The 26325-nt window shown below is 62.2% G+C and overlaps 1 protein-coding gene across 7 annotated transcripts in view; it reads right to left on the bottom strand.

Annotated features, from left to right (window-relative positions):
* Positions 1-25772, bottom strand: part of MYRF (myelin regulatory factor) — a 32649-nt gene extending 6877 nt beyond the window's left edge. For 5 of the 7 annotated variants that reach the window (XM_018043433.1, XM_018043435.1, XM_018043434.1 and 2 more), the window contains exons 1-16: positions 25625-25772; positions 12697-12784; positions 12246-12509; positions 10127-10188; positions 8924-9203; positions 7863-8113; positions 7657-7780; positions 5546-5741; positions 3913-3989; positions 3621-3731; positions 2892-2982; positions 2333-2533; positions 1972-2083; positions 1384-1493; positions 387-547; positions 242-314 (exon numbers count right to left, since the gene is read on the bottom strand). In XM_018043433.1, coding sequence (XP_017898922.1) covers positions 242-314; positions 387-547; positions 1384-1493; positions 1972-2083; positions 2333-2533; positions 2892-2982; positions 3621-3731; positions 3913-3989; positions 5546-5741; positions 7657-7780; positions 7863-8113; positions 8924-9203; positions 10127-10188; positions 12246-12509; positions 12697-12784; positions 25625-25670 — 2247 coding nt within the window. In that variant the 5' untranslated portion in view covers positions 25671-25772. Of the gene's footprint in view, positions 1-241; positions 315-386; positions 548-1383; positions 1494-1971; positions 2084-2332; positions 2534-2891; positions 2983-3620; positions 3732-3912; positions 3990-5545; positions 5742-7656; positions 7781-7862; positions 8114-8923; positions 9204-9857; positions 9972-10126; positions 10189-12245; positions 12510-12696; positions 12785-25624 lie in introns of those variants that run through there. The other 2 variants (XM_018043439.1, XM_018043440.1) reach the window with 2 other exon arrangements.

The raw sequence follows: 26325 nt of genomic DNA, 5'->3' as shown, positions 1-26325 counted from the left end.
CTTAGGGAGCCCGCAGTCTTGGCCACCATGGGCTCTGTTGGAGGTGGGGGACATCTCCCCATCCCCGCAGCGGGCAGAGGGAGAGGGAGGGGGAACCGGGAGCTGGGGGAGCTAGAGGGTTGGGAAGGGAGGGACGAGGAAGTGCTTCTAGTCAGTGAACTGGGAGAGGCACCAGCTGGAAAGGCTCCATGAGGACGGGGAGGCCCCAGTGCAGCCTGCCCCCCATCCTGCCCACCCTCACCTTGCTGGCCACCTTGGGGGGCCTCTTCTTGTGGGGGACGCTGCCCGCCCGGCTGAACTGGCTCCCTGCATGGCTACAGCAAGAGGACCAGGTCAGAGGTGCCCGTGGGAAGGGGGTCAGGCCCTCCCCCAGCCCGCGCCCCCACCTGAAGGCGCCCGAGCTGCCGGTGGACTTGAGGCTGTCGAGACGCCGCAGCTTGGCCAGCTTGTGGCTCCAGCGCTCCAGCTCATCGATGCGCGTCTCCAGGTTGTCCGTCAGCTTGCACAGCTCCTTCACGGCACCCACGTTCTCCATGAAGATGCGCTCCTGCCGCGGGGGATGGCCAATGTCGAGGGTACAGTCAGCCCCTGGGAGGCCCAGGCACGGGCCCATGGGGGAGCAGAAGGGAGTCCTCGAAGCCCCAGGCCAGCCTCACCTCTCGTCCAGCCTCAGCTCCCCCAGCTCCCTGTTCCTGCCTCTGAACACCATCCCATCTCTCCACCTTTCCCCACCCATGGACAGAACTCTGTGGTCCTCAGAGCCTCCCGCCTCCATCTCCCCCTCTGATGGACACAGTGTCTGAGACTTCAGCAGAGGCCAAGACCTAGGACATGCTCACTGGCACACAGCCTCATGCCAGGAAAGTTACAAACATCATCCTCAACAAACCACGTACGTGTTTAAACTTTGCCATAACCCTATGACAGAGGATGAGATGGCTGGATAGCATCACCGACTCAATGGACATGAATTTGAGCAAACTCTGGGAGACGGTGAAGGACAGGGAAGCCTGATGTGCTGCAGTCCACGGGTCACAAAGAGTCAGATGTGACTGAGCAACCGAACAACAAAACACCAAGAGACGTTCTCAGCTGTAACGAGCGTTTCCCTCCTTTTGCAGGAGAGGAGGCTGACTCTCAGGAGGTTCCTCTTGCCCTTGATCACACAGCCACAGATGGGCCAAATCCTCATCTCCCACCTCCCCCTCTCCCTGTGGGGTGGGAAGGGGGCTCTAGAAGCAGCATGAGAGAAGACTGGGGTGAGAGGATGCTCCAACTCTCTGCACTTCAGTGCCCTGTCTCTGTGCGAGGGGCTGCTGAATGCCCTCCAGCTGGTCCACCCTTCTGCCTTTTGGGCTCCTTCCAGTTCCCCCACCCAGAGACCTTGTTCACCACCAGGAAGTTCTCTATGGTTTTCCCATTGGCAAAGACCACATCTCCTGTGTCCTTCACGGCCTCGGGCAGGATCTCCTTCACCTCCTGAGCGATGACACCTGGGGAGGGACAAGCCAAGTGTGTGTTGGAGGGAAAACTGCCCACGGCACCATAATGTAGGCAGGGGCTGGGACTGGTAAGGGTAAAATTCTGAGAGCTAGAGATCTGAGATCCAGGGAGCCTTGGAGCGGGATGGCAGTTCCAGGGATCAAGGTGTGGGGTTTCGAGGGGTAGGTGCGGGTAGGGGCAGATTCTCAGAAGTAAGGACCACAAGGGAAAGGGGACAGAGATCCAGGAGAATAAAGGAAAGATTCATCCAGGGAACAGAGGAGCAGGGATCCCGGGACCACAAGTGCCAGACTTCCAATGTCAAAGTGCAGGGGGCTCCAGGTGAAAGGGCAGGTCTCCCAGAGGGCCAGGAATCCCAGGGGCGGGGTTCCGTGAGTCGAGGGAAGGGGTTCTTGGAAGCAGAGTTTCCAGAGGACAGGGACAGGGGCGGGGTTACCAGATGCCAGCTCCCAGCCGCTAGGTCTTTACCCGTTTCTGGCGCCGCGGCTTCGATGCCGGCAGTGGCGGCAAACTCCGGCTTGTACCTATAGTGCACCAGCCGCATGCGCGAAATCCTCTTCAGCTGCTCCGTGGTGTCCACCTGCGCGGGAGCCAGGGCCCAACTGAACCCCTCCCCTCCTGGGCCCGTCCGGTGGCAGGAGTGTGGAGGGGGTAGACCCTGCTACCACCAGTGTGGCGGGATCCAGAGACCCACGGCCAGCCTCCTCCAAGGCCTTTTCCTGAAGCCCCGCCCCCCATGAGCCCCGCCCACAAGATAGCCCCGCCCAGCCCGCCCCTGCCATAGGCTCCTCCCGGCTCATGGAGTCCCCGCCCCCGACCCTGCCCCCACCTCCTGCACGTGCTCCTTGGCCCGCAGGTCGGAGGGGTGCATGAGCGAGCCCATGACCTTGACGTTGCCGTGCACCACCAGCGCCTCATCGGGCCGGTCTGTGTTGATGCCCACACGGCCATGGTGGAAGACCGTGTCCGGCACCTGCGCCCGCTGCCACAGCACCTCGCTGTCGCTCTCAAACTGGCCTGGATTGGAGGCCTGGCAGGAGATGGGGCTGGATCAGTCCTGGGGGTTGGGGAACGCGCAGCGCCCTGGGAAAGGGCGAAACCCCACAGCCACCCCTCCAGCTCCAGCCAGAGCTCCTCACAGCCCCATGCCCTCCTTAAACTGTCCTCCCATGGCTGCAACTTTCAGGAAAGCCACCAACCGGGTCCTGGCCACCTCCACACTTCATTGTGAAGGAGACACTGGCCCTGAGAGGATGGGAACCTTGCCCAGGGCCACACAAGATCAGCACTCCAGCTCCTGACCCCTGAGGACCCTGTATTTCTCCTGGGTGCTGTTTCTCCCAGGTCTGGACAGGACTCTCAACCCCTTGGGGGGAGGTGGCCCTCACCCGGACGATGATGCGCTCTGAGATCTGGGCGGCCAGTGTGTAGTTCTGATTTTGTGCGTGGGCCTGGAGGGCCACCACCAGCATGAAGTACCTGGACACAAGAGGGTCTCAGAGGTGCCCAGAGTCCCGCCCCATTCCCCTCCCACCTCCACCAGCCTTCCTGGGTCAGATGTACAGTGCACTTGGTTATCTCCCCCAGGCTCCGGGCACCCTGGAGGAAAGCATGACCACCCCACCCTACAGAGGAGGGGCTTCCCACGCGGCTTTAGTGGTAAAGAACCCGCCTGCCCATGCACGAGACAGAGAGATGTGGGTTCGATCTCTGGGTTGGGAAGACCCCCTGGAGGAAGGAATGGCAACCCACTCCAGTATTCTTGTCTGGAGAATCCCCATGGACAGAGGAGCCTGGGGTGGGAGGTGGGGGCTACAGTCCACGGGGTCGCACAGAGTCAGACATGACTGAAGCGACTAAGCACGCACTACAGAGAAGGAACCTGAGTCTCCACTAGGGGGCGGAAACAGCTAGGAAGCCAGCTTCCGCTCTCCTATCCGTAAGTGGTAAAGGGCTCTGAAACCCAGGTCCCTCATGTGGGAAGTGGGTCAATCTCTGGGACTGCGTTTCTGGCATGCTATGGGCGGGCGGGGGAGGGGGTGGAGTCGGGGAGACACCCTCCAGCCCCTGGTCTTCAGAAATGGAGGGGCTCCGGGGCAGGGGCGCAGCCCGCTCACCTCTGGTCGGGGTTGGGCTTGCCCTTCTTGCGCATGTTGTTGGCGGTGGTCTCGCTGAAGTGCAGCCTCCCCACAGTCACTTTCGTGACCTGTTCGGGGGGCAGATTGACCCTGCAGAGGAGGGGCAGGGTACTCAGGGGCCAGGGAAGAGGGGCTGCGGAGAGCCAGGCCACCAGGGGCCCCCGGGTCAGGAATGTGTGGGAGGGGCACGTTGTGGGTGCCTTTGGCCCTCCTTGGCTCCTGCCAGGGGAGCCCTCCTGGGGACCTCCCCGGCCGCGGCTCAGGCACTCACGTGACGGGGTTGAAGGGCCGCTTGCTTCGGTCCGACTGCGACTGCTCGATGTTGATGGACTGGTTCAGGGCCTCCAGCTGGGGGAGGAGCAGAGGCCAAGGGCACCTCAGGGCCTAGGGTCTCCCCACCTGGTCCTGCCCTCCTCAGCCTCTCAGCCCAGGCCCAGCCCAGCGGGAGCTCCTGGGGAAACTGAGGCCCACCCTCCCCTTGGCCCACAGACTCCTGTGCCTTCTCCTACACCGCTGCGCCCCCCCATGAGCCCACACCCACACCACTCTCCCACCTACGTGCACACACGTGAGCGCACACACACAGGCAACTTCGCTGGCCACCAATTCACACCCACTCACTCCACTCATCTCCAAGTACACATCCCAAATCAGCCTCCACAAACACCCATGCGTGCATGCTAAGTCGCTTCAGCCCTGTCTGACTCTGCAACCCCAAGAACTGTGGCCCAGCAGGCTACTCTGTCCATGGGATTCTCCAGGCAAGTGGGTAGCCATCCCTTCTCCAGGGGATCTTCCTGACCCAGGGATCGAACCCATGTCTCCTGCGGCTCCTGCCCTGCAGCTTCTTCACTGCTGAGCCACCGTGAAGCCTATCCACAAACACCCAGTCACACCCAAAACCACACTCCCGAGAACCCATCCCACTCCCAGGCCTCTCAAACCCTCCAGAGCACAGGCTGAGCCACGGCAATGCCAGGCCCCACTCATGACATGGAAGGAGACACACGCAGCCAGGCCATCAGGGAGCTCGTGGACTCAAAATCAACCACCACCACCGTGGAGGTGCTGGACAGTGAGGGGCCTCAAGTCAAAACGGGCCTCAGGGCAGGTGTCCCAGAGGAGGCAGCAGAGTGAACGGTGATGGTCAAGGAGCGGTCAGCCAGGGGAGGAGGCAGGCAGTGGGGTTCAGAGGGCGTCCCAGAGAAGGAGCCGCCTGGGGGGAGGCAGGGGCTGTGACTGGGCACAGCAAACCAGGGCCGGGGTGAGGATGGGGTCCCGAAAGCCTCTGCTGCCTCAGCCTAGCAGTCAGGGCCTTGCTCGGGTGGATGGGGGAGATGGGGTCCTGGAGGCCTTAAATGGGGAATGTTGGGCCCACCTGTGTCTCAGGTGGAACAGAAGTCTGGCTGTGGGTGGTCAGATAAGGAGGGGGCTGGCCTGGTCTGGGTAGAGGTGCAGGGAGGAGAGGAAGGGACCAGGTTGTGGAAAGTTCCAGGAGAGAGAGCGGGGCCTAGTGCATGGTGTGAGGTGGGCAAGCAGGTCCCAGATTCATGGCTTGGGGAACCAGGGCCCCGGAGCCCCATTCCCAGAGAGGAGAGCCTGGGGAGGGCGAGTTTGCAGGGAGTTCATTTTGGGATGCTATACTGAGGCAGCTGACAGCAGGGTCAGGAGCGGGGTCCTGGCTGGGCACACAGACTTGGGGTCACAGGGTAGAGAAGGAAACAGGAAGCAGAACTGAGCAGAGGGCTGGGGGCATGACCCTTAAGGGGCGGGCACGGGGGTTCAGGTGGGAAGGGGGCTGGACTCAGCCCCCAGGAGTCTCCTCAGGACACACTCACCTGGCCCCAGGCTCGTTCGGCTCCCCCGGCCTGCTGCCCACCCTCACTGCCGAGCCCCAGACCTGCCTTCACTCCGTGCAGCTTCAGGTAGAAGCAGTCCAGGGGCTTGAGGCCTTCGGGCGTCTTGACGTACTTGGGCTCGCCCAGCATGCCGATGTATGCCGTCACCTGGAAGTGGTTCTTCTTCTGGCACACAAAGGCGTCGTCGCCCACCGAAAAGTTGAAGCCCTTGTCGGCGTCCACGCGGTAAGTGAGCATGGGCCTGGGGGCAGGCGAGGACACTCGACCGAGGGCCCCCAGCCGGGCCTGCCTCGCCTGTCCTGTCTGTGGCCCATGTCCCCAAGCCAACTTCCTACCTGGTGCCCCCACCCTCAAACGTCTCTCAGGATTGCTACCACTTCTCAGAAATGGAAACTGAGCCCCCAGGAGGATCTGAGCTCTGGTGTGACAATGCCTCGGCCAATATTCCTCCCTTACATGCCTGGGACCACTGCGCCCCGGTGATGGGGGAGGCTGGGCAAGACCCTAGGATGGGAGTGAGCTCCTGATGAGGGGGCCTGACAGCCCCTCACCACACTTGGCTTCTTCCCAGAACGCTGCCCGAAGGCCCCCTCCCTCCAGGGAGACAGGGTGAGAGGGGATGCGTCTGTGGAGCCTCACTGTGCCTGACAGCTGGTTGCCATGGAAACGGTGGAACCAGGCGCCGGCTCTGCACGGGCCCAGCCCCTGCCCACCAGCTTGCTCAAGCCCCCAGACATCTTCATCCTGACTCCTACCCGGTGGGGAGGGGGCTCTCTGGGCAGCCTGGACTCAGCCTCAGTTTACCAATCTGTTGCTGGGAAGGTGTTCTTGGTCTAGGCTCTTTGGGGGATCTCCAGGGGGTAGGACACGGGGAGACTGTTGGCCCGCCTTCCCCCAGGTCCCCAGGCACAAGCAGTGCCCCCGATGCCCAGGCCTGCCTGGAGGAAGCTGGGCAGGGAGAGTGTTTCCAAACTTGGAGAGGCCTTTGGGCCTGGCTAACATCAACAGGAAGATGCAGGGCTCACTGCTTCTCCCTCCCTGGGCTCCGCTCATCTGCCTGACCACCCAGGAAACACTCAGAAAGTGCCCGTACCACACTGGGGTGGACCTCAGGTGCCAACTTCCTGGCCTTGGGATCTGGGGTGGCAGGGCTGACCTGAGAAGAATGGCTGTAGGAATGGCGGGGTCCTCACCAGGCCATAGGGCTGGACAAAGACCTCTCCCTGACACCTAGATAGGGTCTCAAGGGATCCTTTAGCCACTACATCAGTTGGACAGCTCCTTGCCCCAGCCCTGAGGGCTTTGCGCTAACAACCCCACAAAGCCTGGGACCCCCAACTCCAGGATGCTGAACTAGCTGTGAGAAGGCAAGTCCCAGACACCCTGCCCAGTCCCAGCAAGGTCCAAAGTGAGCTGATGGTGAGCCATGCTCTCACCCCTCGCTGGCCTTCCGTGGGAGTGAGGGGAGTGGTCCCAGAGTGCTCCTGGCCGGGTCCCAGGAAGCTGAATCCGCATGGGTGGGTGCTGGAGCAGAACTAGGAATGCTGGGGCAGCCTCTGACCAGTCCTCCCCCACCCACTGGTCCCTCCCCTGCAGGGAGGGGGCTTGCTGGAAGGGCCTCCCTGACACTCAGCTTCCGGCTACCTTCCTGGAATGCAAGAGGAGGGGGGAGGGGGAGGAGGAGCCAGAAAACACCCCTCTCCACCCACTGCTGCCAGACTCGCCCCCACTGGCCCCTCCCTGGCTGACACCACCTTCTTAAGGAGGCCTCGGGCTGGCTCAGGACTCAGGAGCCCTGAGTGGCAGCCCTAGCTCTGCCCTGAGCCTGCTCTTCTGTGAAAGGGGACTGTCTTGTTCCGAGGGTGCTTCCAGCCCTGCTCTAGGATCCTGAAGCCAGGGCTGGGGTTGCCCAGATGGCATGACCAGGAGGGATGGGTGGTGGTGGTGGTTTAGTCGCTAAGTCGTGTCCGACTCTTTTGTGACCCCATGGTTGGTAGCCCGCCAGGCTCCTCTGTCCATGGGATTTTCTAGGCAAGGATACCAGAGTGGATTGTCATTTCCTTCTCCAGGGGATCTTCCCGACCCAAGGATGGAACCCGGGTCTCCTGCGTTGGCAGGCGGATTCTTTACCGAGGGAAGGGGCACGAAGCACTCACAGCTCCTTGTAGTTAGCGTCGTACAGTGTCGCCCATTTGTTCTGCTGATGCGGTTGCCACTTGATGGACTGGTAGTTGGGGTCCAGGTAGGAGCCACTGAGGCTGTCACTGTCCTGCAGGAGACCTGGAGAGAGGGAATGGCCATGGGCCCCGAGCCCCGGGCCCCACCTCCCCAACTCAAAAGCCTGAGCAGGCCAGCCGTGTACCTGGTGAGGGGGCACCTGGTGGATGCCAAGGAGGTGTCTGGACCCGGGCGATGCTGAGGGGCAGGGAGCCAGGCCCGGGTGAGAGCGGGCCCTGGGGAGGCCAGGATGGGGAAGGGGCTCGCGCTGGGTGCGGGGGCAGGGCCGTCACAGTCCCAGGCTCCTGTTTGATCATTCCGTTCAGCATCTGGGCATTGAGGGTGTTGGGAGGTGATTCCGAGTGCTTCCTCTTCTTGGCGGGGTGTGGGGGGAGCCTGGGGGATACAGGTGTGCGTCATGGGGGGACCAGTGCCCCCCCCAGACCTGTCCCACTGGGCAGTACCCCCGCTCCCCTCTCTGCCCTGTTCTAGCAGGATACGCCCAGCCCAGCGGACACCTCCTGCAGGAAGCCGCGTCTTTACCACCTCTGTGCTCTCCCATTGTGCTGTGCTATCATCCTGTGTCTGTCCCTCCTCCCTGCTCCCCAGGCTGTGGAATCCAGGAGGGCAGGGCCACACCTGACTCGCCCGTGTGTCCCCATCACACCCGGCAACTGGCCTGGTGCACCAAGTGCTCAGAATCGTTGGTGGAATGAGTGAGTCTGTCCCTTCCCTGTGGGGTCATTCTCAGCATCACCCGGTATAGTGAGGGCTCTTTGGAGAGCAGCCTCCAGAAACAAGCCAGAGGGCTTGGACCACCAAGGCTGGGAGAGTTTCCTGGAAAAGGGGCTGACGATTTGGGGGGGGTCTACACAGCACCCCTTCCCCTTCTGGTTTGCAAAAAGCTTTACCAGTGGAATCTTTCCTTGAATGAAATCTTTCCCGAAATCTCAAATGTCCAAAACTGATAAAAAGATAATTCTGCAGCTGGAGTCAGAGCGGAAGTAGTTCTGGGTCTACACCTAGAACCTCCTCAGAAAACTGCGGACTCTGTGTGGTTAGAAAGTCACTGCCGTGTGGGTAAGAGCACCGGCCCAGGTTCAGGCTGTGGCTCTGCCCCTTTCTACCTCTGTGACCTGGGCAAGCATCCCCTCCCTGCCCCCACCAGCCCATCTCCCCACCCTGAGGAGGCTGCCCGGCTCTTACTCAGCTCCGTGTTGCTGGAGCAGCTGGTGGAGCATCTGGGACTGCTGGCCATGGTGGAGGTCGGTGGGCACCAGCCCCTGCCCCATGGCGGCGTAGGGGGGCATTGGAGGCTCGGCCTTCATGTACAGGTCCCGCTGCAGGACAGGGTAGTGCGGTGGGGGCGGCGGGGGCGGTGGGGGGCCCGGCAGGTGGGCTGGAGGTGGGGGCGGGTGCTCCAGGCGGGAAGGCACCCCCACATGGCACAGGGTCTCAGGGGTAATGGTGCGCAGGAGATGGGGGTCTGTGGGAGAGAGGGGGCAGGGGGTGGACATTAGGTTTCCAGGCACCAGCTCTCCCTGGGGCAGGGTCTCCTCATACCCACCCCCTCCTGAGCCAGCCTGGGGGCTGCCCTCCCACCCATCCCACGTGGGAGGAGGCTGGGCAGCCCAATCCCACTGCAAGCCTGGGCGGGGAGGCTAGACCCTGTCCAGGAGGTAGGCAGCCTTTCACCCCATCGAAGCCCTCTTCTTCCCCGGGCTGGGCCTGGCCCAGCTCCCTGGGGAGGACCCACGTCCCAAGGCTCTCTCCCAAGCCCCTCGCAGGCCTGCTTCTCCTCTGGCCTTCAGGAAGGAGTCTCCTGGGACCCCCAGTGCAGTCCTACAGCAGGGAGGTGGGCCCCTCCTCCCTCCGGCAGCCCCTCTACCAGGCTCCCAGGGGCCAGCCCCCCAGCATGAGGGGGGAAGCCCCAGCTCCCTTTGTTCCCCAGGAGGCATTCCAGAGATGTTTCTGGTAAGATAAACAGAACTCTTGACCCCTCTCTGGGCCGTGGGGAGAAGGCTGCCTGCCATCCTTCTGCTCTTGGCCACCTGGGGGCCGCGGCAGCCCTGAGCACACCCCGAGGCGCGGTGGGCCCAGCCAGCTGCACCCAGGCTGCCTCCCCCAGCCATCCACTCACCGCCGAAGGGTGCGTCCATGATGGCGCAGGCGGGCAGGCGGGTGGCATCACCGGCAGGGACACTTGCTCAGAGGCCGGGCGGGCTCCCCACCCGCCCACGGGGAAACAATAGCCAGCGCCGGGGAGTATTTGACCAGCGATAATCTGGGCCTGTTGGGCGGCCGCTGGCCCCCCACCCCACCCCCGGCTCGCTCCCTCCCTCCCGATAAGGCCGCCCCAACCACTTGCCCAAACCCCAGAGGGGGAGGGCGGTGCCCGCCCGGACTCACCATTCACCTGCTGGGGGGAGTAGGCCTCGGAGCCCGAGTCTGGGGGAGAGTCTGGCAGGGTGCTGTGGAGAAGAGGGAAGGGCTGTTGGCTGGGCCACGGGACCCCTGCCTCCCAGTCGAGCAGCTCTTCTGCGGGGCAGGGTCCCAGAGACCCAGGGGCTGGAGGCCTTGAGGTCTCTTCTCCGCTCCATTACAGGCATTTCTCTTTACCAGCCCCCTTGGGGTGCCCGGCAGGGCACAGGGCTGAGTTGCAGGTGGGGGGCCTTGGGCTCCCACCCCGCATCCCCTCAGACCTACAGGGCACTAGAGGGGCCTGTCCCTGGTTCAGGGATTCAAGGACTCCCTCCCCAGATCCAAGGGCCAGGCCAGCTCTTTTCTTCCTGCACCCACTGAAGCCCCACTTCCTGGAAACTCTAGGGGGCCTAGGGGGCTGGGCCTGGGAAACGTCAGTGGCTCACCGGAGGGGCTGCCCTGCCATGGGCAGGTGTGGGCTGGGCAGGGAGCCAGCTTGCCAGGCCTGCACTCATAGGTTTTGTGTTATCAGTGGTTTGGGCAAGCAAGAACAAACTCGACTCTAAGAGGTCAGCACGTCCTCCATGAACCCTGCGCTCGCCCGGAGAGGAAGGCGGGCAGGGGGCTGGCTCTCTGGCCATCGTGGCCCCCACATCTGGGAAGACTGCCCTCCATCAGGCCCAGGCAGCATCTGAGGCAGCCCAGTCACTGCCGACACGGCCCTGGGCTAACTGAGGGTCCCCAAGGTCCTCTGGACAAGCCACCCCCCATCGGCTTCCCCAGGCCCCGTGGGTGAGGATGACAGGCAAAAGTGTTGGGGACCCGGCCCTTGCTGTGGCCCTCGCGGCGCGGTGGGCGGACCAGGGCCTCCCCAGCTCCGTGTCTGTCTCCCCGCCTGCAGCCTGCACTGCCCCGACAGTGGTCTTGTGTAGAGGCCCTTCTCTCTCTCTAGCCCCTGCAAACTCACATGCCACGTCCAGAGGGCCTTGCCTTCTTCCTCCTAACTCCTCACAGCGCTCGAGTTGCTGATTACTGATTACTAACTCCCTCCTCAGGACCCCCTGCAGGAGAGACAGGCCTGCCTTGTTTTCCACCTAGAACAGGGCCTGGCACGGGTGGGGCGGTGGGAGCCGCCCGGGGCCCACGGAGTGTCTGTGTGGCTCTCCCTGGGAAATGGCTTCAGTGGGCCATCCGAATCCTGCTGTGAGGGAGACCGGGCTCTATGCACAGGCTGGCTGGTTTTGGGGTCCCCCAGGAGCTGGCTACTGGGGCAGTTGATGAGCTCACATAGAGGCCTGGGGTACAGCAGCAGGCACCCAGCAGGCACTTGTTAGGTGGTGTTAGTTCTCTTTCCTCCCTGCCTTTCAGGGTCTGCTGCTTTAGGACAGCGTCTTGGCCTGAAGCGGCTAGCTGCCTTCTGCCGCTATGGCTCACCCTTGCCTGGCTTCCCCTCTATAAGCCAGGACATGGCCACTGTCCCCCAGTACTTCCTCTGGGTTTCCTTCCCCGATTCCCACAGTCACATGATGGGGCGGAAGCATTTGGGGCTCCCTTTACAGCTGGGGCTGCTGAGGCCCTAACCGAGGTTGAGGGTCAGTACCCGGAAGAATGGGCTTTCCTGGTGGCTCAGCTGGTAAAGAATCCGCCTGCAATCCCACAAGGCTGGGAATAGTGGAGCTGGAGACAGAGCCTGGCTGTCTGATGGGCGTCGTGCTCCCAGCACCCCACTATCCTTCCACTCAGAGACGGGGTCCCCTGCCCCCTGCCTCAGCCTGAGGGGGACCCAGAACTTTCTCTGAGCACCTCTGCAGGGCTTGGCAAACCCATGCTCCCCGCCTCTACGTGGGCTGGGCGGATCTGGGAGGGGGAGGCTGGCTTGTCCCCACTCCCCTGCTCGGAGCCCTCAGCTGCCCACTGCCGTAGCACAAAGCCTCCTCGGCCTAGTCCTGGAGCCCCTCGCCCACCACCACCACCTTGCTCCCTGCAGGGCAGCCCGTCCCCCACTGCCCAGCCTCGACCCCAGGCCCACTGTCACTGTGCCCATGCCTTGCCTGGCCCGGGGCCCCTGCGTCTTAACCCGCCCGCCACACTCCCTGCCCTCACTCACCCTGGGGCATAGGGAGCCTTGGGCTCTGCCTTGATGGGGGGCCCAGAACCCCCCAGGAAGGGCTTGGGAGCAACACCCATGCCGTTGTTGTTGTTGCAGTTGAGCGGGGCGCTGTAGCTCGGGGGTGGGAGGGCCCCATGGCGCCCCGGGGAGGGTCCGCCCCCCGGGGGGCTCAGGTGGTGGACCCCGCTGGAGCCGGGGATCGCTGGCTGCCCATGGGGGTAGGAGGCCGCACTGGCTGGAGCAGAGATGTCAGGGAAGCAGCTGCGGAGAAGGGAGGAAGCTCAGCGCCAGCGGGGGCCCCCAGCCCCTCCCGGGGCCCCACCCGCAGGGCAGCATGGACCCCGCAGAGGGCTTGGAGGCTGGCGGAGGGGGAGGAGCAGCTTTTGGAGGCGGGATGTTGTCACGCCTCCCAGGTGAGGCCCGTGGGGCTGGGGGCGGGGCCACTCACAGGTCAGAGGCGTCCTCCTTGCTGATGTACTCCTCCAGGATGCTCGTGTCTATGTTGGAAGGCTCCAGGGCGCCGTTGATGTCGTGGCCTGCGGGGAGGAGTGGCCATGAGCTACGGCAGAGACCCAGCACCCACCGCCCCCCAACCTGTGTCCACATGGAGGGAGAGCCCTTCACAGTCACCACCTGCCGCCCCTCCAGCAGGCAGGGATGCTGCTGCCCCCAGCCCACAAGGCCCCCTGGACTCCTCCAAGAGGGGAGGGCCCCACAGTCTGCATCTGGACGGACCCACCGGCTCCTGCCCCTCCATCCCCTCTCCCAGATGCGTGACACGAGCAAGTCCCTTCGTCTTGCCTATAAGATGGGGTGAATGTGTCCCCATCTTACGGGGTGCTGTGAGCAGCAAATGAGGTGCCACCACCCTCACGGCCTCGGGCCCAGACTCGCTGACTCTGTCCTGCCCTGTCCTCCAGGTGGCGGTTCCAGACAGCCCAGCTACGGGCAGCCAGGACCATCGGGCCTGGCCGGGCTGGACCACACATCCTAGGTGGGGGGGCGGGGGTGGTGCATGGGGTTCGGGGAGACTCCTGCACCCCGGGCCCAGCTGCAGGTGGAGAGGGAGTTGGGGTCGGAGTCAGGAGCACCCAGCCCCCGCTCAGTGCGTGTGCCTACCACCCTCATAATGAGGGCGAGGGTGCTGAGCCCAGAGGAGGAAAAAGCCTCAGAGAGGTTCAGCAGGGAACAGCGGGGGCCCTGGGCCCTCCCCCTGGCCTGGCCTGGCCCCACCAAGTGGGGGGACTCTCAGAAAAGGTGCCCCCGTGCTCTTGGGCATCAGCAGGGGAGGAGTTGCCCTCCCCTGCTCCCCCCTCCCAGGGTCACCTTGCAGGGAGAGTTGGAGGGCGGGGTGATAAGGGGGCTGACGTGGGAGATGCGTCAACCCCGATAATGGAGGCTGGCCCGCCCACCCTCTTAGCCTGGGCTGGCTGGCCCCAACTGAGGCAGGAGGCATCCCTCCCACAGGCCCCTAGGCTGTGAGTCAGGGGTCTCATCTCATGCTCCCTCTCCTGGTGAACCCTGAGAACAGACCTCAGGTCCAGTAATAAATCCTAGATCACCTACTGCGTGCTGTGTGACCTTGGACAGGTCACTCACCCTCTCTGAGCCTCAAGCTCCTCAGTAAAATGGGGACACAAACAGCTAACACTTTACAGGGTTGTCTGAGGATGAAAAAAATTAAGGTGTATAAGGGGCCTGGCACATAGTGGGTGCTCAGCAAACAGTGGCTGTCCTCACTCCCCAGCACCCAGAGCCCTGGGGTCCCCAGGAACCCCCGACTCAGGCCTCTCCCTGGCCCCGGCCGGCATTTCAAGAATGCTGAGCCCCGCTTAGGTGATTAATGAGTGGCTAAGCCCTCCTAGGAGTCACGCGCTGCCTGGGACAGGCCCTCCTGCCTGGGCTCACCCGGCCGGGAACAAGGGACATCCACCAAGCATCGCCAGTGGCTGCCCGGGGCAAGGGGAGCTTCTCAAGCTGGGAGTGACCAGGCTGCAGGCCGAGATCCTAGGACTCCAGTCACACTCCGGCCCCCACTCCATCCTTCCCAGTTAACTGAAGGTCCCATTTATTGAGCGCCTGCTGTGCCCCAGGCACTTTTAGAGCCTAACACATTAATAATCATAGGAGTTTATTCTATGCAAGGCAACCTACAGGCCCTTCCCGTGCAGTGAGACACTTCATCCTCCCAACCTGTAACGGTGACAATGACGTGATGATGATGATATTGACAGGGGCTCCCACCAGGAGTGCCCCAGCTGAGTGCCCACCAGGCCCCAGCGCCCTTCTAAGTGCTTAATGGGTTTACCTCCCAATCACCCCTGAAGACCTGGTGTTTGTTATTAGCCTCATTCTCTTTGTCCAGAGAAGCCAAGTCTCTTGCCCAAGGCAACAGGGCGAGGAGAGGCCAGGGGCACGGGCCTGACTCCAAGAGGGAAGGTTTGGTTGGCTTCCTGGCCATCCTGGGCGACCCCCCTGGATGGGGGATGGTCCCGAGGGAGGCAGGATGGCACAGGGAATGGAGAGGGAGGAGGTACTGGAGTGTCACGCCCACCTTGGCCGCTGAAGCTGCAGGTTTTTGAGACTGAACTTGGAATCCACAGTGAATGATGGGGTGATGGAGTCATGGTGTTGCTATTTATAACAGGCCACCCCTCCTCCCCTGGCTAGGAGCACTCCTAATCACCCCTAATCCTCCTGCCCACCTCCCCCCACCCCAGGGATTGGTGGTGGTGGGGGCTCAGACAGAGGCATCTTGGGAGACCCTAACGAGAACCAGATGTGGTTGGGGGGAGGAGAGGCCCTCCGGTGCCAGGGGCCGGGCGGACGGGAGGATGCAGGCGGGAGGGGTGAGCCACTGGGGCAGGGTGGGGGTGGGCCGACGGGTGGGAGTGAAGTATGAGGTTTGGGGGTTGAGGGGCCTCCTGAGGGACCCTGACCCCAAATATTCGCTTTCTCTGGGAGTCGTCGAGGCCTGTCTGGCCCTCTCCCCACACCACCCATCCTAAAGGGTCCAGCCACTAAGCAGATGCCCCCAGTCTGTCCGTGAACCACACTGGAGATCTCTAACCAAACTTTCCAGCCCTGGGACTCCTGAGGCTGGAGCAGAGGCCCCCAGGAACTCAGGAGAAAGGCAGGGCACCCAGGGCACACTCTTGGGGGTGCCCCCTTCCCCACCACTCCCAAAAGAACCCTGGAAATTGCTGAGCCAGCAGCAGACACCTGTCAGGCAGGAAGCTAAGAGTGTCACCTGCTGATCCTCAAGACCTCCTGGGAGGTGTGGAGGCTGCCCAAGGTGCTACAGCCTGAAGGTGGCACCACCAGGTCAGGTCCTTGCCGTGCCTCTCCCCAGACCCTCCAACTTCCCATTGCTCGGGACACCCAGAACCCTCGTGCAAGGCCTGGCAGCTGGGCCCCCTGCCTGCCCAACGGCTGCTCCTGCCCCTGCCCCAGTGCCCCTCCCCACAACTCTCCAGGGTCTAGCCCCAGCCTCACTCCCTCTTGGGACAAAAAGCCCCACTTGCTCTTCGGGGCCTTGGCACGTGCTGTTCCCTCAGTTCAGTTCAGTTCAGTCGCTCAGTTGTGTCCGACTTTCTGCGACCCTCCCTGTCCATCACCAACTCCCGGAGTTTACTCAAAGTCATGTCCACTGAGTCGGTGATGCCATCCAAACATCTCATCCTCTGTCCCTCAAGCTGTTCCCATTCCTCATCACTCGTTAGGTTTGGCCTTAAGTCTACGTTCCTCCCAGAGACCATGTCTGACTCTCCCAATCCCTTGAGTGGCAGCCTTCTCTCTACTTTCTCATCAGGCTCTTTGCTCACACGCCCTAAGGGCAGAATTGATCCTCTGCCCACCCACAGCCGCCAATTACCGAGCGGTCATTCCGCCCAGCCCCACGTCACACACTTAATATACAGTTTTTTTTGGCGGCTGCACAGCATGTGGGATCTTAGTTCCTCGACTAGGGATCTATCCCATGCCCCCTGCCTTGGAAGCATGGGGTCTTGAGCACTGGACCGTATATAACACATATATAATTCTTATAACAATCCTACGGGGTAGGTGGTTTTCTTGTTCCCTGTTTCACAGATGAGGAAACTGCAGCTCAGAAAGGATAAATGTCTTTCCACTCCCTTGAAGGTATGGCAGCTGGGCTGAGTCCTCCCCATCTGCCCTGTGTGGCATTAGCACCTAAGCATACCATAGGCACACAATAAATGTTCGCGGGATGAATGAGCAGAGTGGCAAGCGGAGCACTGGGACCAGGCCTGCCTGGGTCTGGGGACCTCCGCCCAGCTGTGCTGCGGTCAGGGTCCAGGGCTAGACGGGGCCCCTCCAGGCACCGCCCCTGCCCTGCTGAGCTATGCACCCCAGCTGCTCCTCATTAATTAGGCCCTTTATTACCTGCTTTTAACAGGAGCCAGACACTGCTCCTTCCCAGGGAGACAGGGATCATGGCTGTGGGAAGGAAGCCCCCTGCCCTTCTCTCTCCTCCTCCCTCTAAGGCCACCCAGCTGGGCAGAAGGGGAACCCAGGGGACACAAGCCAGGTGCGGGCTCAGGGCGTGTGGGGGCCCAGGTGGTCCTCCACCCTGGACCCTTCCCTTCCTCCCCCATCATGCTCACGCCCCCTCACCACCAGCTGTGGCTGCTGGCTGAGTCTCGGGCATTGTCCCGAGGAACGGGGGAGGGTGGGGACACGGCACAGTGGGAGGCTTGTGCCCTGTCCACACCCTCCCCCCCACCCGTCAATGGGGCACTTGTCAATTCATGCCCCAAACATGGCGGAAATCCCGTCGGCCACGTGGCTGTGGGCAGGGCAGTCCAGGGCCCAAGGATGCCGTCCGGGATGAGCTGATCGGAACCCGGGGCAATCAGGGCACAGGTCTGTCCTCCCACTGTTGACTGTCCACCCCAGGGATCCTGCCTCCAGACGGGGACTGGCCCAGGGTAGCAATGGTCAGGAGACTGCCCACCTTGGCGCTCCCACAATGCCCTAAATGGACCCCTGGGGTCACAGAGACCTGGTTGGTAATGTGGGCCCCTCCTTCATTGCTGTGTGACCCTCAGTAAGTGGCCTGACCTCTCTGGCCTTAGCTTCCTTCTCTCTCAAGTGCAGGAGATTCCTGCATCATGGGGTGGTCGTGAGTCTTCAGTGAGATGGTGGGAGAGCTCCTCACCCCAGGAGGCCATTGCTCAGTTAGTGGTAACTATCCTATCTCCATCAACCTTGGGACTCCCGTCTCCTTCCCTGCCCAGGCACAACTGGTGCCATGTTGTTATTCTGGTATACCTGTGGCACAGCCCAGCCTCCAGGACTTGGCTGTAGCCATCCCCGCTCCAGTGGGTAGGACTTCAGTGACTGCCTGCCCTGGCAGTCCTTCCGCAACCACCCCAGTCACAGAGGGCCACCAGTGCTGTGGTTTCATCTCCCAGTATTGACTGAGCTGATCAACATGTGCCAAACTAGTTCCCACTGGGACAGGGCATATGGGCTCTCACCTCCCTTGGTCTGGACTATCTTTATTAATATGACCTATGATTAATATATGATAACTAATTCAGCTTCAGATTCTGACCAGAGCCTTCTCACCCAAACTGCCTTCAGGTCAAATGCTTGACCCTCTGCATCTCAGCATCAAATCCCCAGTTAGCCTGGGGCTGAATGACAAGGATGTGGCTCTGGAGTCATCGCCAGCAGATCCTTAAATCTGATCCACGGTTGTCTTTGTTCCCTCTCAACTTCTTGCCAAAAATGCAGTCGAGTCCTGCATCCTGTTTGCAGAGACCCTTCTACTCCAGGGGACCTGAAATCTTTAGCCCCCTCTGGGGTATAGCTGTGTCCTCCTTGGGTCCCCACACAGCTGCCATCCTGTCCTCAGATCCACACAAGGCTGAACGCTCAGCCCCAAGATGCTCCCAGGCCAGGTTCAACAGAGCTGGGCCCAGCAGCTGTGGCCCCTTAGGGAACCCGCATTGGTCCCTAGGGATTTCCACTTTGCTCTGGGACCCCCAACTTCTCCCACAGCGACCAGGCCAGGCAGGCTGGGGAAGACCCCTCACCGTAGAGGTAAAATAGGCACCTTGCAGCTCGGGGTGGGCTTACCAGGGTCACCCAGGCCCATTTGTGTTCACACACCAGCATGCCCCCCATGCACGTGTGCACACAAGGGCACACTCCCAGGCATGTATCCATTGGCACACACACAGTCGTGTACATCCAAACATACACCTATGCAGAGGCACACACGCCGAACACGGACACACGCATGTGCACACACCAGCATGTTCCAAGTGTGTTCACTCATACCTTCACACGATTATTTACTGAGCTTCTACTACGTATCAGTCATGATGGTAGGCTCCAGAGATGAAGCAGGAAACAGACAAAACCTCCTGCCCTGTCCCATCCGTGGCCAGGTAGGGGGCCTAGTCAGGGGATGACCTTGCCTTTGGGACCAGAGCAAAATAGCGAAGGGCAAGCTGGGGGCACATGTGCACACCCTCTTCCCCAGGAGGGCCTGGGGAGGGTGGCAGTTTGCACAAGGAACCCCCCACTTCCTCTTGGCTCCCCTTCACTTTCTGGCTGCCCCTCTCCCGGTCTCTTCACACCCGCTCCCGGCCTGTCCCTGTCCCCTCTTCAGTATCAGGTTTGTTGGGTGTACATTTAAATTGTGCTTTCCTTAAAAAAAAAAGACAAAAAAAACCTCCTGCCTACATGGAGCCGACATTCTGGATGCAGAGTCAGGTGACAAGATAGATGGGTAAAACCCACTGCATTTGAGACGGGGACAAATGTTACGGAGACACTAAAGCAGGGCGATAGGCTGGGTTGCTAGGAGAGTGAGGAGCTGCGATTTGAAGCAGGATAGCAGAGAAGGCTTCACAGAGCCAAGACAGGGAGGAGGTGAGCCGCACGCACCACTGGAAAGAGCATTCCAGGCAGTGGGGAGCCAGTGCAAAGGCCCTGAGGCATGTCCACATCTCAACACACCTCACATTTGTATACTCCTGTCCACAGTGCCTCCCCAGTGGCTCAGTAGGTAAAGAATCTGCCTGCAGTGAAGGAGACTCCGGAGATGTGGGCTTAATCCCTGGGTCGGGAAGATTCTCTGGAGGAGGAAATGGCAACCCACTCCAGTCTTTGTGCCGGGAAAATCCCACGGACAGAGGAGCCCAGCGGGCTACAGTCGATAGGATCGCAAACAGTCGGACACGACTGAGTGAGCACGCACGCGTGCCCGCAATGCTCACTGACCCACGGTAGGCCCAGGCCAGCACACCTCCCCATCAGCTCCAGGTGAAGCCAGTCCAGCTGAGCGAACTCGGTGTGAGCCAGTCCAACTCCGTCACCTAAGGCAGCCCCCTCCAAGTTAGCAAAGCAGGGGATGAGGATTCCCCGCTCCCTCGAAGACCACAGACCCCAGGAGAAGAACCATGGTGGGGAGAAGGGAGCACGGGGGACTGAGGTGATGAAGAGGAGAGTGAGCGGGGGTGGGTCCCCAAGCTCCTCAGAGAGATAGAGGCTGTGGTTATGCATTAGTGGGGCTGGAGGGATCTAGGTCAGATGGAGGAAAACCTTTCCCACCTATGAGCAAGGAGGCAGGGAGAGGCCAGGAAGCCCTGAAGCCAACTGTCCGTGGTCCAGGCCAGGGGCTGCTTAGGAGCCAATTGCCCGTCGACCCAGGGTTTTCCCTTCCTTCCTTCCTCCAGCCTCAACAGTCTTGGGGTCTCACTGCTTCTATCACACAACCCTGACCATCTGAGTGAGGAGTCTGAGGTCCAGAGAGGTCCAGGGGCTGGACAGCAGTCACCCAGCACAGCCGCACGTGAATGGTCAGGCCCCCCAGCACACAGACGAGAGGCCCCCTCCCGCCCCACTCCAAGCTGGCATCCAGCTGTGACGGGCTGCAGGTCAGGAGACGGGATCCCACCCAGCTCTGCCACCACAGTTGCCCTGAGGGAGCCTGCCCCATCGCCTCCTCCTCCTGCCTCAGCAGCCCCCTCTCAGAAGTGAGGGGACCCCAGCCGCACTTCACAGGGCCCCAGGACTCCCGAGAGACAACACATGCCTAAACCTCTGGCCTGGGTGCAGCTGGCAAAGACAAAGGATGGTCAAGTCCCTTCCCCCAGCCACCAGCCAGAGTTCCTCATCTCTGAGCTGGAGGGTGGGGCAGGCCCCACTGGAGGCACCGGGAACCAGGAGGGGCATCAGGACCAGGCAGGGCCATGTAGCGGCCTCTGAGTACAGGGTGCTCAACAAGGCGACAGCTTCCCTTCAGCTCTGGGACGAGCAGCCCAGAGAGGGTGAGGGGCTTTCCCAAGACACACAGCGCCAGCCACAGGCCCCAGTCCGACGCTGGGAGTACTGACCTACCCTCGGACCAATAAAGTGGGGAGCATAGTACCTGGTGTGAGCCTCCCAGGGGAGAGCAATCTCAGTCCAGGCCGCAGGCACCCCACCAGGCACCGTCCTAGACCCCCTTTATCTAATCCCCACGGAAACCCTGAGAGGCAGGTACGATGCCTACAGCTGTGTTGCCATTCTACAGATGGGAAGGTGGAGGCACAAAGAGGTTTAGGGACAAGACTAGGAGAAGGCTAAGGACAGACCCACAGCCCACCTCAATGAACGCAGAGACCCACATGGGCTCAAGGGGCTGCTCAGCATCCTGGCAACAGGGGCTGGAGGCCAAGATGGGAGAGGATGCCTCTCCATACACACACCCAGGCTGTGGGGGAACCCGATGCCCAGAGGAGGGCTCAGTGAAAAGGAAGAAGGTGGGAGAAAAAGGGCAGGCAGCCTGGGTAGGGCAGGGCTGGCCCCGGTTAATAATGCAGTTAATGATTTCTTCTCCCCATCCTTATCGAGCGGGCAAAGTCCAAGGGCAGCAGCCAATCAGCAGCCCCCGCTGGGCAGTTACCCAGCGGCCTCTGCTGCCAGGGCCCCCAGTCCTGCGAGGAGTCAGAGAGCGGGGGCCAGGTCCCCAGGAGGGGGCCGTTCTACCCAGAGCAGCCTACCTTTCCCCCCAACACCCTGCTTGGCTCTGCCTAAGACCCCCAGAGCCCCTCTGCTAAGGCCCCCAGACTTAGGAGAGGCCCTGGGGTCGGCAGGCTGGAAGCAGCCTGCTCCGCTCCTCTGCGCTGAACCAGGCCCCCGACCCTGCCTCTGTTCACACAGTCATTGTTGCTTCCATCTCCTGCCCCCTCCCAGCCTGTTCGGCCCTACACTGGGTGCTGGGAACAGGGAGATGAGTCAGTCGCCCGCCCCACCACTGCCCCTGCTACCTACCACTTCCCCTCCAGCTGGAGTCAGGACCTAGGGAGGTGGGGCTGGGACAGCAGTCCTCCAGAGGGGCTCTGTGCGGACCCAGGAGGCACCCCTTCTCATCCCCTTGAGTCAGGGGTCTGGTGGTCTCCCCCACCCGACTCCCTGGAGCATACTGCAGACAGGCGGACTCGGGCACAGTGCCTGGTCACACACCGCATCTCAGCCCCAGACTCCCGTCCAAGGTGGGCATCCTCTTCCCGAGTGGTCAGGTGGGCTCCCCGGGGGCCTCTTCTGCAGGCAGACCGGCTGGTCCCCATAGGAAGGCCACCCTCCCTCCCCAAGGCCCTGGTGATGGGCCGTGCTGAGGCCTGGGTATTCACCCGGGCTGACCCGCTTCTCTCAGAGCCACAGTCTTGGACTCTGGGGAAAGCGGGCCATGCCATCCTTCCCCTTCCCCATCCCAGAGCTGAGGAAGGGTCAAAACCAGGATCTGGTGTTCTGGGGTTGGTGAGGAGCCCAGCACTCCCTCCCCCCGTGTCCAGTGTATATGTCCTGTTTCGAGGTCAGGAGCTTGCCTTTGTTTGGTGGCTAAAAAGAATCATACTGGAAGCCCCTGCTCTGGTCCAGCCTACCTGCCTACCCTAGACAGGTAGGGGACATGAAGCCAGAGAAGGGAAGTCACCAGCCCAAGCTACCCATCAGGTCTGGAAGGAGTGAAAACCCGGCTCTCACCTCCAATCCTAGCAGGGCTCTAGAGGCCGGGGGAGGCACCCCAACCTCTGGGTGGCCTCTCCAGCACATGCTGGCAGCCCAGCTCCGCTCAGTCGCTTCCTCCATCCCCACCGGCTTTCTGAGGGCTGGCCACTGTTCACTCACACCCCATGTGTCCCTGAAGCCAGGGGCCAGCATCCTCTGCCTTCTAAAACATCCCTCTTCTCCAGGGATGGAGGAGAAGGCTCATCAGAGCCCAGGGCAGCATCAAGACCTTCTCTGCTGCCCACTCCTGTCTTGCAGGTGAGGAAAAGGGGTCCAGAGAGGGCCACACAGCTCTCAGCGACCGAGCCCACCCCACAACCTCTAAGACCCTATAGGGATCCTCCGATGCCACCTGGCCCTGGCCCTGACCAGCTCTGGGAGCCCCAGGCCCCAGCCAGTCAACATGATTAGGAGGACACCTGCCACTGTGTCCCGGTTACCTGCTGGGAGCCAGTGCATCGTGCCCGGAGGGTCCACTCTCTGCAGGCCCTGTGCCCGCGGGTCTGGGCGGCCGTAGCCTCCCTCTAGGGGATTAGCAAGGCGGTCACGGGGGCCCGGCTGTACCAGCCTCGAGGGGGCCGCCCTGTCCCAGCCTCCCACCTGAAGCTCAAAGCGCCTTAGCCTCCAGCCCCCCACCCTGGGGCCGGGTACAGCCTGGCCCCCTACTCTGTGCGGGCAGGACCCAGGACACACGCCTGATGTGCCTGGAGAGGGGGCCTTGCCACACGAGGGGCCTGGGCACGCCCTGCCCCCTTCAGTCAAGCCCTCTCCCATCTCCAAGCCCAGAGCTGAAAGCACAGACCCTGCACCTATGTACCCACTGTCCTGGGGGGTGACCACAGCCAAGCAGGACCCGGGATGAGAGCTCAGGCATCCCCCAGCCCCAAGGGACATACGCACCGCGTCTCTTCCCTCCCCCTGGAACAACACATCCACCACACACACAACAGCACCGCTGCCCACGCTTGCACACTTCCACTCATGAGCACACTCGCCAGCACCCCCCACCCCCAGGGGTTCCCTAACACCCACGCTGAGTCCCCCATGTGTCACTGTCCACCAGATTCCTGGCCAGGCCTTCCGCCCCCCCAAGCTGCCCAGGAGACCCCAGCCCTCAGCGCCGGCCCCACCTTCCCCCCATCGCAGGCTCTGGGAGCACTTTTCCAGCCCCTGGCTCCCTCCACAGACATTCTTGAGTCTCCTCTTATCTCTCTGGAGGGAGCAGCACAGCCTCCCCGCCAGGCCAGCCAGGCCAGCCGCATGGCTGAGCTGTGGCGTCAGCCCCCACCCCCACCCCCCACCCACAGCCAGGAGGGAAAGTTTGGCTCCGGAGACAGGGAGCCTGGGCCAGCCAGGCCCACCCCTCTGCCCAGGCCCAGGGTCCTGGTGGAGGAGGTGCGGGGATATCTGCAGGAAGCAAGGGGGTCTGGCTTATGAGTCATCGGGACGTCTGGCACGCTCAGGGCACCCCCAAAAGAGTAGCCCCCCCCCCAAGCAAGGACGAGTGCTCCCTTCCTACCTCCCCAGGGTCTCCATAAAGCCCCTCAAGGCTCCTAAAGGATTAACAGGAGCTGGGGAGGACCAGAGCCCCTGGGACCGATGGGGAAATGTCAGGACCCTCAAATGGCCCATCCACTCAGGATCAACCACTCAACCTAGTCCCAACCTGACTTCTTGGATCTGGGGCTGCTGGGGGCGTCCCAAAAACTGCAGTGGGGAGGTTGAGGTTTGGGGATGCCCTTACCTGGGTTGTTTAGCAAACTTTCTCCCTGTCTGTGACTTCTGGCTGGGGGGCAGCAAGCAGAGTGGACAAAGGCTCTGACCCTCATACCCCGGAAGTCACAGGGAGAAACTGAGTCAAAGAAAGGCCTTCCTTGCTTCCTCACAGGACCCCAAAGGGATCTGGGCGCTGGGCTTGAAACCTGGGCCCTAATTCCTTGCGCTGTGTGCCCTGTGGGCCACCCGCAACTCGCCAGGGTTAGGTTCACACTGATGGAAGGTTCTGGATCATCGAGTTTTGCATTCTGAAAACCCTGAGGTGCAGGGTATGGGCTCAGGGACTGGGGAGCAGGTAGGGGCAGAGGGTGGGCTACCGAGGTGGGTGGAGAGGGACACGAAAGCACCCAGAAGGTCTGGCTAGATGTTCCAGCAAGGGTCTGAGAAGCCGGGGGGTGTCAGCCTGCGCCTGTCCCCCTCCCCCACGTTGTCCCTTCCCTCCTGAACTCAGCACCCGGGAGGGGGACAGCTTGGAGGAGGGGCGGAGGCTACTCAGGAAAAGGGGAGAGGAGTTGGCGAGATGAAGGTGCCGTGCCCCCAAAACCACTGCTCAGGAGCAGGGAGAGGGCAGAAGAAAACACTAGGGTGTGTGTAGATCCCAGCCCTGGCAAGGGTCCTGTAGGGTCAAGGTGAGGAGAAGAGGTCACTCTTGGGACAGGGGCACCGTCTGAGGGGGCAGAGCTCCAAGGACAGGTGTGAGACACAGGCCAGAGGACCCTCGGGGGGTTGGCAGGAGGCAGCGAGAGGTCTCAGAGGGCGGAGGTGGCTAACAAGGCAGGGGCAGCGGGAGGGGGCGGTGGTGATGCCAACTTCAAGAAAGTTCCAGCCCAAGGAGAACATTGGAGGTGGAGGGGGTGGAATCCTGCCCACAGAGGAATGTCGGGGAGGGGTACCCCAGCCCCTAGTAAGGGAGGGGTAGCTGCTTCCAGGGGAAGTTCAGCCGTGGGGGAGGAGGCGGCCTTGGAGAAGGTGGGTGACCGTCCTGAAGGGGGTCTCCCCGTCTTGATGGGGGTCCTAGGCTCCCGGAAGCACCGTGGGGCAGGTCCCAGCTCCTAGGAGTCAGGGGGCAGCGGGAGCAGGGTGCCAATCTGAAAGGCACAGCAGGGCGTCTGGGTCCTTGGGGAGGGGTGGGGGTCCCAGTCTCTGGGAGGCACCATGGGGTGCCAGCCTAAGAGGCATGGAAGACCTCCAGAAGGCGTGCTGGGGACCCCAGCCTAGAGGGGGTTCCAGCGAAGCACAGAGACGGTCCCCGGGGTCGGGGAAGTGTCAGAATTTAGAGGGGACTGCGGGTCCTGGAAGGCGTGAAGGAGGGCTGAGTAGGGACGGGACGCAGCTCCAAGGAAGTTGTGTGTTGGGGCGGGGAGGCAGATCAGGGAGGGGGAACCCAAATTCAGCAGAGGTGGGTATTAACCTGCAGGAGACGGAGGAGGGCCCCCGCCCGGAGCAGGCGTTCTGGCGGGGTCCCGGCGTGGCGAAAGCACAGTCAGAGGTCCCAGTCCCCAGGCAGACCGGGTTGGGGGCTCCCAGCGCGAGAGGGTCGCCGTCCCCGCCGGCCCCGCGTGGTCCCTCACCTTCGAAGAAGCGCTGCAGCGCCTCCGTCTCGTCCACCACCTCCATGTCCGGCCTGCCCGGCGCGCACTCCGCCCCGGCCCCGCTACAGCCCGGCCCGGGGGCGCGGCATCGCCGGCGCGGCCAGCGCGACCGTCCCGGCTCGGCTCCCGCTGCCGTCCCGCCCGGCCCGCCGCCGCGTTCGCCCCCAGCGCGGCCCTGGCCCGGCCCCTGCCCGCCCCGCACGCGCCCCGCCCGCCGGCCGCGCGCCGCGCCCCCTGCCGGCCCGCCGCAGCCCCGCGCCGGGCAGGATGCGCGCGGCTCCTTCTGGCGGCGCTCGGCGCGGGGGGCGCTCCTAATCGAGTTGGGGGGTCGCTGCGCCCCCAGACCCCTGTGCTGCGGGAGGCCAGGACCCCCGCAGTCCTCGCCTGCCTCTGGGGTAAGAGAAGACAGCAGGCTTCTCAATCTCAGATGTTCAGAACCAAACTTCAGGGATAGCCCCCGTTTCATCTGCTGACCCACTGCCCATCTCAGCAATAATAAGTTGCATTTCTCAAATATTCGCTAGGGGCCAGGCCCACCCTGAGTGCTCTACGGGGATTATCTCCGAGTTCGTCCTCTCAGGTACCCTACCAAAGAGAGACTACTATGTGATTTTACAGATGCGAACACTGAGGCTCAGTGAAGTTTGGTACCGTCTGAGGAAGTCTGTCCTGTACAACCT

Source organism: Capra hircus, chromosome 29 (genome assembly GCF_001704415.2).
Source record: "Capra hircus breed San Clemente chromosome 29, ASM170441v1, whole genome shotgun sequence".
NCBI classification, from domain to species: domain Eukaryota; kingdom Metazoa; phylum Chordata; class Mammalia; order Artiodactyla; family Bovidae; genus Capra; species Capra hircus.
The sequence above is the reverse complement of the archived record's forward strand: the minus strand, read 5'-3'. Positions and strand labels throughout refer to the sequence as shown.